The sequence below is a fragment of the Heliconius melpomene genome, unplaced genomic scaffold (genome assembly GCF_056956725.1).
Source record: "Heliconius melpomene rosina isolate 202511_hmr_F unplaced genomic scaffold, ASM5695672v1 Hmr00205, whole genome shotgun sequence".
Lineage (NCBI taxonomy): Eukaryota > Metazoa > Arthropoda > Insecta > Lepidoptera > Nymphalidae > Heliconius > Heliconius melpomene.
Window position 1 is genome coordinate 120373 of NW_028181856.1, and position 14441 is coordinate 134813.

The 14441-nt window shown below is 48.7% G+C and overlaps 1 protein-coding gene across 1 annotated transcript; it reads left to right on the forward strand.

Annotated features, from left to right (window-relative positions):
- The first annotated feature begins 12124 nt into the window (after positions 1-12124).
- Positions 12125-14233, forward strand: LOC146526647 (uncharacterized). The gene has a single exon (XM_085206901.1). The coding sequence runs from the start codon at positions 12125-12127 to the stop codon at positions 14231-14233; it is 2109 nt and encodes a 702-aa protein (XP_085063027.1).
- The last annotated feature ends 208 nt before the right edge of the window (positions 14234-14441 follow it).

Consider the following 14441-nt stretch of genomic DNA (forward strand, 5'->3'; position numbering starts at 1 on the left):
CTTATTTATTAAAAATTCAATTTATTTCCATATTTATTGGTGTTAATTTAACATTTTTTCCTCAACATTTTTTAGGATTAGCTGGTATACCCCGTCGTTATTCTGATTACCCAGATAATTTTATATCATGAAACTATGAAAAAATGCTCAGAAAAAAGAAATGAAGAAAAAGATTTCAGAAATAATAAATAAAATGAATGAATGAAAAACTTAAGCCCACGTAAGTTGTGGAAATTTCTGGAATCGCTAGGCATTGGCCGGCAACGTAAGGATTTGAATTGCAATCTAGACGTTGATGCCTTGAATAAACACTTTGCCTCGATAACATCTATGGACAACACAATTAAAGCAAATACATTGAATTATATCAACTCCTTGCCGTCTCCCACAATCGTTCCTTTTAACTTTGCTTCTATAACCTCATCCCAGGTAAGAAACAGTATCCTAGCCATCAAATCTGATGCTTCTGGTTATGATGGCATCAACCGCATTTGCCCTTGGAAGTCTTAGTTCCAGTCATTACCCATATTTTAAATTTTTCTATTTCCCATAACACTTTTCCCAGTTTGTGGCGCATTGCCCGCGTTATCCCCATACCCAAAACCAAAGATCCAAAATCCTTCTCTCACTACCGTCCTATCTCCATCCTTCCTTTCTTGTCAAAGGTCTTGGAACGTATTGTTTTTCAGCAACTAAATCAATATCTATTTGACAACCATATATTATCCGAGTTCCAGTCTGGATTCCGTAACGGGCATAGCACAGTCACTACTTTGATTAAAGTTTGTGACGATATCAGACTTAGCATGGACAAACAAAATCTTACAGTCATTGCTTTGCTGGACTTTAGCAACGCCTTTAATTCTGTTGATACTGATCTCTTGGTTGCTGTTCTGCGTTCAATAAATATCTCTCCTGAAGCCACTGAGTGGTTCAGAAGCTATTTATGTGATCGGCAACAGTACGTTCAAGCCAATGACAAGTCATCTTCCCTTTGCTCTCTTTCTGCCGGTGTTCCCCAAGGTGGTGTCCTCTATCCTCTCCTTTTCTCCATTTTTATTAATTCAGTTTCCCAAAATCTCTCGCTCTTCCTTTCATCTATATGCTGACGACCTTCAAATTTACTTAGCCGCCCCGTTTGATGATGTTAGTGAGGCTATTCATAAGCTTAACGAAGATTTGCGGAATGTTAGTAGGTGGAGCAAATCTTTTGGCTTAACTGTCAATCCTGCCAAGTCACAGGTCAGTATTATTGGTGGCTCTAAGCAACTAAAAAAACTTGACCAGAATAGCCTCCCTGCTATACAGTTTGGCGGCGTCGATTTGAGCCTGAGTCCATCTATTAAGAACCTTGGTATTATTATAGACAATTCCCTATCTTGGTCAGTACAGATAGCTGAGGTTACCCGTAAATTATTTGCCACTATCGGATCGCTCAAACGATGGAAATATTTCCTACCTATAAAGACCAAAACTGCTCTAGCTCATTCACTACTGTTACCGATTTTAGACTATGCTGATTCGTGTTACCCAGACTTATCTGAGGAACAACTAAATAAACTAGAGCGGTTACAAAATCTATTATCTTCGGTTTACGTAAATTTGATCATGTTTCTGATCATCGTCGTCAGCTTGGATGGCTTCCTATCCGACATCGCCGAAATTTCCGCATGCTGACTCTCCTCTATTCTATCCTGTACAACTCTCTCTCTCCCTCCTACTTAAAAGATCGATTTTGTTTCCTAGATGCCGATTCACTTCTTCACCTCCACCTTAGATCCCGTTGTGATAATCTCCTTAAATTACCAACTTCCCATACCCTATTTTATTCTAAGTCTTTTACTATGAAATCTGCAATTCTTTGGAATGAACTTCCTACAGAAGTTCGTCATTCCAAATGTCTATACAGTTTTAAAAATCGTCTGAAAGAGTACTTATTTAATTTAGTATAATAGTTTATCTTTATTTTTTTTTTTAATATTATGTATATATTTTTGAACACGTTTTATGTATGTATGTATATATGTGTAAGTATATATTGTTTTTTTCAATATTTGTATGTATGTATGTATGTATGTGTAAAGTATATAAACATTAAACACATTTTATGTAAGTTTATTTTATATTATTGACTTAGTTTATTATATATTATATAATATTTAATTATATTTCATAAAATTTGCACTGAGACGTTATCCCCTTTCTCCTCGTTACATTTTACCCGTAATGTTTCAAAGGTTGTCTGGTGGAGATTACTTAAAGCAATAAGACCGCCTTTGCATACGTGTTTTTCTTTAAATTTTATTTGTGTTGTTCTTTCTATATATTTCTTTTATGTGTGCAATAAAGTATATTCTATTCTATTCTATTCTAAAATGATTCCTCACCGCTGAAATGCGTAAAAATGCTCAGAAAAAAGAAATGAAGAAAAAAATTTCAGAAATAATAAATAAAATTATTCCTCACCGTAAACCTTTTGATACTATAATAGTATGTTTTCCTTGGAATGTTCTTTCACGACAAATATCTCGTCATCATTGAAATATAGTTAATAACACGATAATATATCCAATAAAAAATAAGTTTATATTAAAATTATGAAATCATTTTACTAAACCAGTTACTAAGGTTATTACTCCAATAGCTCCTGTTAAGGGTCAAGGTCTATAGTCAACTAAGTGATATGGATGATTATGATTAGACATTAATTTACTTCTCTAGAATAAAGAGTTCTTAAAATAGAAATTACATAACATTGAATAATTGCTACGGCAGATTCAAGAATTAATAATAAAATTTGAACAATAATTAAAATAATTAATAAATAATTAAGTATATTAATACCTGTATTACTTACTTCAGGGTGTGCACGCCACCACACACCAGACACAGCTCTTAAAGCGTTGATGCCGTTTTCACATTTTTTACTGACATGTTCAGCATGGGCAATTCCGTTCAGTCTTTTATCGAGAATCATGCCTAAGAATTTAACATTTTCTGCTAATTGGATAGTATTATCCCAATACCCACTAAAACCTCACGGTGCTCCTCCTCGTTCGCCACTGGCCGCGAGACACGGGGACGTGAGTCTTCCGCGAAACGCGGCGGCGGGAGCCTGCAAGGCACGTCGCGGAATCAAGGGTGTGTGGGCACCCTCGACGGCCTGCTCGGAGTAGCGCGCGGGAGCAACCTGTGCGTGCCTACTCGGGCCAGGTTGGTAGGCGGTCAGCTTCCCCAAGCTGACCGCCCTCTAGCACATTAGGGCGGAAGGCGGCGATCGTGTGCCGCCCTCCGGCGACCCGGTCTCTTACGGCGGATGGCGACTTCGGCAAAAGCCTCCCTCGCCCGTTCCGCCGACTCCTTCTCGAGCACCACTGCCTCGCAGAAGGATGAGACCGCATCCCACGACGTCTCGCTGCCGGCCATAGCCTTGACCACGGCCGGCAGGGAAAGGTCGTCCCCTATGACGTCGCGCAAAGCGCGACGTTGAGATGCCCAGGCTGAGCACACCTCCAACGTGTGCTGGGCCGTCTCATCGAGGCAGTCGTCGCAGTGGTGGCAGCGAGCGTCGGGCTCCCTCCCGGCGATCCGACACAAGTAACCCCCGAAGCAGCCATGCCCCGTGAGCACCTGTGTCATGCGGAAGGTTAGGACGCCGTGACGCCGCGCTAACCACTGGCGGAACACTGGACGAACAGCCTCGATCGTCCTCAGGCCGGCAGTTGGTGTTGCCAGCCGAGTTTCCCACAACTCCATTGCGGCTACCCGCACCTCCTCAGTGCGTGCCTGGCTTGCCGGTTCCCCGGACACTAGGCCTATTATTTCTTCATTTGGTTCATATATTTCATTATTTTCCATAATTTTAATTATTATTATTATTTGAGAATCAATAATTAATCAACGAATAATCCTATTTTCATTAAATATACCATCCTCTATTGAATGATATCAAAATTTACCTCCTTCTGAACATTCTTATAATGAACTTCCTATTTTAAGAAATTTCTAATATGGCAGATTATATGTAATGGATTTAAACCCCATTTATAAAGGAATATCCTTTTTTTAGAAATGGCAACCTGATCTAATTTAAATTACCAAAATAGAGCTTCTCCATTAATAGAACAAATTATTTTTTTTCATGACCATACATTAATTATTTTAATTATAATTACAATTTTAGTAGCATATTTAATAATAAATTTATTTTTCAATAATTATATTAATCGATTTTTATTAGAGGGTCAAATAATTGAATTAATTTGAACTATTTTACCAGCTATTACTTTAATTTTTATTGCACTTCCATCATTACGATTGTTATATATTTTTAACCGACTTCTGTAAGAAAAGGAGGTTATCAATTCGACTGTATTTTTTATTTTTTTATTTTTTTTTTTTATTTTTTTTTTAAGTTTGTTACCTCATAACTTTTGACTGGGTGAACCGATTTTGATATTTTTTTTTTATTTGAAAGGTGAAGCTTCCCGAATGGTCCCATTTTTTTTTGGTCCATGTCTGACAATGGTATCCATGAGAAAATCACATAAGTCTTAAATTTGCATTAGGTATGTGCGCGACAAATAGACGCATAACTTAATGTCGCGCAAACTGATTTTGATGATTCTTATTTTATTTGAAAGGATACACTTCAAGGATAATTTGGTGAAAGTTTGGCTAGATTCCGATTATGGAATCGGGTGAAATTTGAGAAAGTTTGTTTTTTTTGGTAAAAAATTGATAATACTGTAATAGTTACAAGCAAAAACTTTTTAACTCGATGTCAGAAGTGAGATTCCTGATCGTTACATTTCTTTTCAATCAACCTCAAAAAAGAGAATGTTCTCATTTTCAACCAACTTGAAAAAAGGGAGACTCCCAATTCGCCCGAATACTTTTTATGTATGTTCTTGTCAATATACCAAAATGTTACTTTGCGCAAAAATAAACCCTAATTAAATGAAGTTTTGGGAAGGTGCCGGCGGTAAGTGGCGAAAACCGATTTTTTCCAACCCGCAGGAATGTGCGGGAAGGTGTGGGCGGTAAGTGACGAAAACCGATTTTTTCAGTTTTCCCCGCTCGGATTCAGTTGAAACTGGTGTCGATCGTTCGGTCTCCGAGGGGCCTTCAAGGTGGTGTACAACCCGCGGGAATGCGCGGGAAGGTGCCGGCGGTTAGTGGCGAAAACCGATTTTTTCAGTTTTCCCCGCTCGGATTCAGTTGAAACTGGTGTCGATCGTTCGGGCTCCGAGGGGCCTTCAAGGTGGTATACAACCCGCGGGAATGCGCGGGAAGGTGCGGGCGGTAAGTGGCGAAAACCGATTTTTTCCAACGCGCGGGAATGCGCGGGAAGGTGCTGGCGGTAAGTGGCGTGACAAGCCGTGGTCAAGGCTATGGCCGGCAGCGAGACGTCGTGGGATGCGGTCTCATCCTTCTGCGAGGCAGTGGTGCTCGAGAAGGAGTCGGCGGAACGGGCGAGGGAGGCTTTTGCCGAAGTCGCCATCCGCCGTAAGAGACCGGGTCGCCGGAGGGCGGCACATGATCGCCGCCTTCCGCCCTAATGTGCTAGAGGGCGGTCAGCTTGGGGAAGCTGACCGCCTACCAACCTGGCCCGAGTAGGCGCGCACAGGTTGCTCCCGCGCGCTACTCCGAGCAGGCCGTCGAGGGTGCCCACACACCCTTGACTCCGCGACGTGCCTTGCAGGCTCCCGCCGCCGCGTTTCGCGGAAGACTCACGTCCCCGTGTCTCGCGGCCAGTGGCGGTCGAGGAGGAGCACCGTGAGGTTTTAGTGGGTATTGGGATTGGCCTTCAGCCGGTCCACGAGTCCCACATAACCCGCTCGAGTCCCCACTCGGGCCGGTATCCGTCAAAAGGCCTTGGTGAAAGTTCCTTTAAGGTTTCCCGATCTGCTGGCAACCTTCCTTATCACCGCTAGGCTGTCCACCACCTGATTTTGTAGGTCAGACGCAAGTATGGCTTCGTCCTGCTCTTTCTCGGATGGTAGAGACATGTCCGAGAGCCTGGAGCTAGCCCTGGCCAGTACGGCCGCAGCGCTGTCAGACACCTCCTGTTCTGACCTCAGCGGCAACTCCTTCCTTTCTGCCTCACCGAGACCTTTCCGTCTCCTCATGGCAACCACTTTTGGCGCCGGTCTATCTGGCTCTCCTTCACCAGAAGACCCCGACTGATCGATCGGCTTCCGAGGCCTCTTCCGCCTGTCCTTCAGGTATTGTGCCCGTGTCCTTGACTTCTCTGACACCATCGACACAAAACTTTCAGTATCTGAGTCCTTTGACTCCAACACTCCCCACAACCGTCCATATGATGATCCGGACCTTCGTCTCGACCTGACACTACCGACAGTCGACATTCCGTCATCAACGTCCAATCTGGTCAGAACCACTCTCGGCTCCTTCCACACTCCTACGTTCTGGCCATCACCAACTGACCCCTCCGCAGCGACACTCGAAACAGACACTCTTCGAGACGCCGCAACAACACCAACAACTTCCTCCGCCTTAAGCACATCTACTCCTCCCTTCTCAGGCAACATCACATCGCCGCCCTTCTCGGGCTCAACACACTCCACCTCATCGTTTTGGTTTTTTGTTTTTAGGAATTGTGTTGAACATGTTGTTCCCACGAGTGTGGGGGAAAAACGGTCCATCCGAGCAGTGCCCCCTGTACTCGGATAAGCCTATTACGCCAGGGTGTCGGCCGGTACCCTGACGGGACCAGCAGTAGCAACTGATCTCCCCATCAGCCATAAACCCCTCGCGCTGCTTCGCCGCTTGGGTTGGGGTAATTTTTATAGAGGTTTTCTTCCTCACAGCCCGGCCGGTAAAGGCAAGGCCCTCGGTTCCACTCCTGATTACGAGACATGACCGCAACCAAGAGTGGAGTTCCGATATATTCGGCGCAGGCACATCACTGCACCTGCGTGGCGGTAGGGTGAGTACACACCACGCCCTCCGGTTCCTCACACTGTGACCTCTGCATGACAGAGGACACGCGGAGAACCACGTCGGATTATTAGCCAGCGAGCAATCATTACCCAAGGACGAATCCTGTGGACACCAATTACTCGCCGCCCAGGGTGCACCGACCCGCACACTGTTCGTCCCCCCCGAATGACAAGCATTCGAGAAAGGGCCAACAGCGAGCGAACACACGAGGAGGTTATCCGACCAAGCACCCCAACCTAACCTAACCTTTTTTTTTTTTTTTTTTTTATTTTTAAATCCTTTTACGGATACCGGCCCGAGTGGGGACTCGAGCGGGTTATGTGGGACTCGTGGACCGGCTGAAGGCCAATCCCAATACCCACTAAAACCTCACGGTGCTCCTCCTCGACCGCCACTGGCCGCGAGACACGGGGACGTGAATCTTCCGCGAAACGCGGCGGCGGGAGCCTGCAAGGCACGTCGCGGAGTCAAGGGTGTGTGGGCACCCTCGACGGCCTGCTCGGAGTAGCGCGCGGGAGCAACCTGTGCGCGCCTACTCGGGCCAGGTTGGTAGGCGGCCAGCTTCCCCAAGCTGAACGCCCTCTAGCACATTAGGGCGAAAGGCGGCGATCGTGTGCTGCCCTCCGGCGACCCGGTCTCTTACGATGGATGGCGACTTCGGCAAAAGCCTCCCTCGCCCGTTCCGCCGACTCCTTCTCGAGCACCACTGCCTCGCAGAAGGATGAGACCGCATCCCACGACGTCTCGCTGCCGGCCATAGCCTTGACCACGGCTTGTCACGCCACTTACCGCCAGCACCTTCCCGCGCATTCCCGCGCGTTGGAAAAAATCGGTTTTCGCCACTTACCGCCGGCACCTTCCCGCGCATTCCCGCGGGTTGGAAAAAATCGGTTTTCGCCACTTACCGCCGGCACCTTACCGCGCATTCCCGCGGGTTGGAAAAAATCGGTTTTCATCACTTACCGCCCGCACCTTCCCGCGCATTCCCGCGGGTTGGAAAAAATCGGTTTTCGCCACTTACCGCTGGCACCTTCCCGCGCATTCCCGCGGGTTGGAAAAAATCGGTTTTCGTCACTTACCGCCCGCACCTTCCCACGCATTCCCGCGGGTTGGAAAAAATCGGTTTTCGCCACTTACCGCCGGCACCTTCCCGCGCATTCCCGCGGGTTGGAAAAAATCGGTTTTCGTCACTTACCGCCCGCACCTTCCCGCGCATTCCCGCGGGTTGGAAAAAATCGGTTTTCGCCACTTACCGCTGGCACCTTCCCGCGCATTCCCGCGGGTTGGAAAAAATCGGTTTTCGTCACTTACCGCCCGCACCTTCCCGCGCATTCCCGCGGGTTGGAAAAAATCGGTTTTCGCCACTTACCGCCGGCACCTTCCCGCGCATCCCCGCGGGTTGTATACCTCCTTGAAGGCCCCTCGGAGCCCGAACGATCGACACCAGTTTCAACTGAATCCGAGCGGGGAAAAGTGAAAAAATCGGTTTTCGCCACTTACCGCCCGCACCTTCCCACGCATTCCTGCGGGTTGTATACCACCTTGAAGGCCTCTCGAAGCCCGAACGATCGACACCAGTTTCAACTGAATCCGAGCGGGGAAAACTGAAAAAATCGGTTTTCGCCACTTACCGCCCGCATCTTCCCGCGCATTCCCGCGGGTTGGAAAAAATCGGTTTTCGTCACTTACCGCCCGCACCTTCCCACGCATTCCCGCGGGTTGGAAAAAATCGGTTTTCGCCACTTACCGCCGGCACCTTCCCGCGCATTCCCGCGGGTTGGAAAAAATCGGTTTTCGTCACTTACCGCCCGCACCTTCCCGCGCATTCCCGCGGGTTGGAAAAAATCAGTTTTCGCCACTTACCGTTGGCACCTTCCCGCGCATTCCCGCGGGTTGGAAAAAATCGGTTTGCGTCACTTACCGCCCGCACCTTCTCGCGCATTCCCGCGGGTTGGAAAAAATCGGTTTTCGCCACATACCGCCGGCACCTTCCCGCGCATTCCCGCAGGTTGTATACCTCCTTGAAGGCCCCTCGGAGCCCGAACGATCGACACCAGTTTCAACTGAATCCGAGCGGGGAAAAGTGAAAAAATCGGTTTTCGCCACTTACCGCCCGCACCTTCCCGCGCATTCCTGCGGGTTGTAAACCACCTTGAAGGCCTCTCGAAGCCCGAACGATCGACACCAGTTTCAACTGAATCCGAGCGGGGAAAACTGAAAAAATCGGTTTTCGCCACTTACCGCCCGCATCTTCCCGCGCATTCCCGCGGGTTGTATACCACCTTGAAGGCCCCTCGGAGCCCGAACGATCGACACCAGTTTCAACTGAATCCGAGCGGGGAAAACTGAAAAAATCGGTTTTCGCCACTTACCGCCCGCACCTTCCCGCGCATTCCCGCGGGTTGGAAAAAATCGGTTTTCGCCACTTACCGCTGGCACCTTCCCGCGCATTCCCGCGGGTTGGAATAAATCGGTTTTCGTCACTTACCGCCCGCACCTTCCCGCGCATTCCCGCGGGTTGGAAAAAATCGGTTTTCGCCACTTACCGCCGGCACCTTCCCGCGCATTCCCACGGGTTGTATACCTCCTTGAAGGCCCCTCGGAGCCCGAACGATCGACACCAGTTTCAACTGAATCCGAGCGGGGAAAACTGAAAGAGGGGCCTTCAAGGTGGTAAACAACCCGCGGGAATGCGCGGGAAGGTGCCGGCGGTAAGTGGCGAAAACCGATTTTTTCAGTTTTCCCCGCTCGGATTCAGTTGAAACTGGTGTCGATCGTTCGGTCTCCGAGGGGCTTTCAAGGTGGTATACAACAAGCGGGAATGCGCGGAAAGGTACGGGCGCTAAGTGGCGAAAAACGATTTTTTCCAACCCGCGGGAATGCGCGGGAAGGTGCGGGCGGTAAGTGACAAAAACCGATTTTTTCAGTTTTCCCCGCTCGGATTCAGTTGAAACTGGTGTCGATCGTTCGGGCTTCGAGGGGCCTTCAAGGTGGTATACAACCCGCGGGAATGCGCGGGAAGGTGCCGGCGGTTAGTGGCGAAAAGCGATTTTTTCAGTTTTCCCCGCTCGGATTCAGTTGAAACTGGTGTCAATCGTTCGGGCTCCGAGGGGCCTTCAAGGTGGTATACAACCCGCGGGAATGCGCGGGAAGGTGCGGGCGGTAAGTGGCGAAAACCGATTTTTTCAGTTTTCCCCGCTCGGATTCAGTTGAAACTGGTGTCGATCGTTCGGGCTCCGAGGGGCCTTCAAGGTGGTATACAACCCGCGGGAATGCGCGGGAAGGTGCCGGCGGTAAGAGGCCGAGGAGGAGCACCGTGAGGTTTTAGTGGGTATTGGGATTGGCCTTCAGCCGGTCCATGAGTCCCACATAACCCGCTCGAGTCCCCACTCGGGCCGGTATCCGTAAAAGGATTTCCTCATGTTAAATAAAAAAGTAAAAAAAAAAATTTAAGTTAAACGGTTTTATATTGCAGATAAATGTACTAAAAAATAAAAAATAATTTCATGGAAATTATGATTACTAAAATAAAATCGTGGGGACACTTTCTACTTACCACTAGGTGGGTGAAGTCTCATGCCATGTCTTTCGATTGTAGATATTGGACGTGCCCCACGATTTTATTTTAGTAATCATAATTTCCATGAAATTATTTTTTATTTTTTAGTACATTTATCTGCAATATAAAACCGTTTAACTTAAAATTTTTTTTTTACTTTTTTATTTTTAAGTTTTTAGTTTTTATTTCTCCTACTATTCAATTCGTTGAGTGCCTCATTATTGCAAGGTTAATGGAGAATGTTACGATCGACCCCCCAGAGGTCCAATAGAGGAGCAAGGCTATGTACAAAAAGATGTGTCTGAATCTTGAGGGGAAAACGCTAACGACATATCATTTTTATCCACCTAGTGCCATACAGTTCTCGGCGCGCTTTTACCTTTTACCTTGGGTGGTGTACCCCTAGCGACGTCTCATTTTTAGGCACCCTATAGCCACACAGTCCTCGACAGGATACCAGATCTTGACTTAGGTGGGAGATTCATATTGTAATTGTGTATAGTATACTGTATTATACTTACCAAGCCCTTTATTTTGATACCCATATTGATGGGATTGAAAACTACATTATCCGCCATATTGTAGCAGTGGCCATCTTTGATTTTGATTTTGTATAGTGCCCTGAATTCTACTTGACAAGCCCTTTCATTTGATACCCATATTGATGGGATCGAAAAAAACTAACTTGTCCGCCATCTTGTAGCGGCGGCCATCTTGGATTTTAATTTTGTATAGTCCACTGAATTCTAATTGACAAGCCCTTTCATTTGATACCCATATTGATGGGATTGAAAAAAACGAAGTTGTCCGCCATCTTGTAGCGGCGGCCATCTTGGATTCACAATAATATTGAATATGGATAATTGTATTGTCACCAGAATCAAAGGCGTATACCAAATTTCAGATCAATCGGTTAACGGGAAGAGGGTTAAATTTCAATTACTAAATTTGACCCAAACAAACAAATAAACAAACGGGGTGAGCTAAATAAAACCGTTTAAAAAAAAAAAAAATGTCAGGTTAGGTTGGGGTGCTTGGTCGGATGACCTCCTCGTGTGTTCACCCGCTGTTGGCCCTTTCTCGAATGCTTGTCGTTCGGGGGGGACGAACAGTGTTGCGGACCGGTGCACCCTGGGCGGCGAGTAATTGGTGCCTACAGGATTCGTCCTTGGGTAATGATTGCTCGCTGGCTAATAATCCGGCGTGGTTCTTCGCGTGTCCTCTGTCATGCAGAGGTCACAGTGTGAGGAACCGGAGGGCGTGCGTGGTGTGTACTCACCCTACCGCCACGCAGGTGCAGTGATGTGCCAGCGCCGAAAATATCGGAACTCCACTCTTGGTTGCGGTCATGTCTCGTAATCAGGAATGGAACTGAGGGCCTTGCCTTTACCGGCCGGGCTGCGAGGAAGAAAACCTCTATAAAAAATTACCCCAACCCAAGCGGCGAAGCAGCGCGAGGGGTTCATGGCTGATGGGGAGATCAGTCGCTACTGCTGGTCCCGCCAGGGTACCGGCCGACACCCTGGCGTAATAGGCTTATCCGAGTACAGGGGGCACTGCTCGGATGGACCGTTTTTCCCCCACACTCGTGGGAACAAAATGGAAAATGTTAACTTAAAAACCCAAAATGATGACGTAGGGAGGCCCGAGAAAGGCGTAGGGAGTACTTTGCTCGAAAGGGGCAAAAGTCCGGCACTTGTGCCAATAGGAGGGGGGTTGAAGGATGCGCGAGTCGTGTTAGAGCGTCTGGACCATGAGGAGGTTGCCTCTATTATAAGAGGTAGGTCCAGGTCGTCACTTTCGTCGCGAGGCCGTTTCTGGGCGGCTTCCGAGTCAGACGCCGATGGCGTGATGTCTGTTGGGTCGAACAGCTCCAATGCTATCGAGGGGGCTAAAGCGCAGTTCCGAAAGGACAGAAAGAGGCGCCATCACAGGAAGAGTAACTCTGAATCCTCGGATGCGGATGGGGAGACAGAGACAAGCCGAAAGCGAAGGTTGCTTCGGCCAGAGGGAGTCGTGGTCGTACCAAATATTCCTGATGAGAATATAGGGCTAGCTGCTGGAAAGAAGGCGCTAAACGATGCCAAGCGCGAGGAGCGCCGGCTGAGGGCGGAGGAGGAAGTTGCTGAAATCTCCGCGGCGATACAAACTAGAACAAGTTCTAGGCTCTCGGATGTGCCCCTGGAACTTTGCGGTGAGGAGCACATGGTCTCCGACTTGCGTAGCCAAGTATCTGATAGCTTGGCTATAATCAATAGAGTCGCCTGCAAGTCGGGGAATCTGAAGGGCACATTTACTAGGGCCCTTAAAGACGCTGCCGGAGTTATCTCTTCTGCCGTTAATACTCTGGCAAAGAGGACGGCATCAGAGGAAGTGGATATCCTCAAGGCAACAAACTCGCGACTGCAGTCGGAGTTGGTGGAGTTGCGGAAGGAGTTTGCCCTTTTGAGAGCGGAGTTGGAGCGGTCTAGAGCATCGGACTTGCGACCCACTCCCACGGAGTCTATTGCTGTGGAGGACATAGTGGGCACTATGGTCTCCACCAGGCTGGAAGCCTTTAAAGATCGGCTACCACCGGAGAGAAATCTGCGACCTCCGCTAGCGGCGGACAAGCGCAAGGTGGATAGCCCAAAGCAGGCGCAAGTGGACCCTGTCGCATCCACTTTGATGGCGCCGGCTAATCCGGCACCAAAGGAGCAAAGGTCTAAAAAGGCCAAGAAGAAGAAAGGCCCGGTGAAGACCGCATCTACTGAGCCTCGACCTCTGCCACCCGCTCCGGCTGATATGTCTGAGGGCTGGACTGTAGTAGCCCGGAAGGGGGCCAAGAAGAGAAAGCCAGCTCCTAAGCCGAAAGCGCAAAAGGCTAAAGCGCAAAAGGAGCCAAAGTTGCGTCGTCCTAGATCGCAAGTTGTGACGATTAAGTTGCAGCCAGCCGTCGCCGACAAGATGTCGTATTGCGATGTCCTTACCCGGGTCAAGGAAAGTATAAAGTTGGAAGACCTGGGTATAGAGGACCTGAGATTCCGTGTTGCGTCTACTGGCGCTAGAATGCTAGGCGCTAGAATGCCTGGCGCCAACACTGCTGAGAAGGCGGATGCGCTAGCTGAGAAGTTGCGTGGGGTTCTCAGCCCCGAAGAGGTCCAGGTGTCGAGGCCAGTGAAATGTGCGGAATTGAGGGTGTTTGGCCTCGATGACTCCGCCACTGCTGAGGACGTGACGGCGGCAATAAGCCGAGTTTCCGGCTGTGCTGCGGGTAATATAAAAGTCGGAGAGATCCGACAGGACCGGGCCGGTCTAGGAACAGTATGGGTCCGATGTCCTGTCGGCGCAGCGCAGAAGATTAGCGGGGCGAGACTACTTGTTGGCTTCGTCTCTGCTGGAGTGAGGCTGTTGATTCCCCGTGCGCAACGTTGTTTCCGTTGCCACGAAGTGGGCCACATGGCTGCGAAGTGCAGTAGCCAGGTGGACCGCAGCAAACAGTGTTTCCAGTGTGGCCAGACCGGGCATCAGCAGAGATCGTGTTCGGCAGAGCCTCATTGTCCGGTGTGTGAGGCGGCGCAAAGGCCCGCTAATCACATGTTGGGGAATGCTGCCTGTGGAAAGGCTAGCACCAATAACGGTGGAAAGCGCAGACGAGTGCCGGCAACATCGGCCAGGTCTAATATCCCAGCTGGGCCTGAGGAGGTGCAACACATGGAAGACCAATAATGGCTCTCCGTGTGTTACATGCGAACATTAACCACTGTGCTAGGGCCCAGGACTTATTGGTCCAAAGCCTGGCGCAGTGGTCTATCCAGGTGGCGGTTGTTTCGGAGCCCTACAGCGTTCCCGACAGAGACAACTGTGTAGCCGACAACACCGGGGTGGTGACTATTATCACCCAGGTCGCCGCGGGCTCCCCGCCTTTCTCACGTGT

Bases quoted from the DNA above. Each gene is read 5' to 3' on its own strand.
- LOC146526647 (XM_085206901.1), top strand. From the start codon at position 12,125: ATGGAAAATGTTAACTTAAAAACCCAAAATGATGACGTAGGGAGGCCC.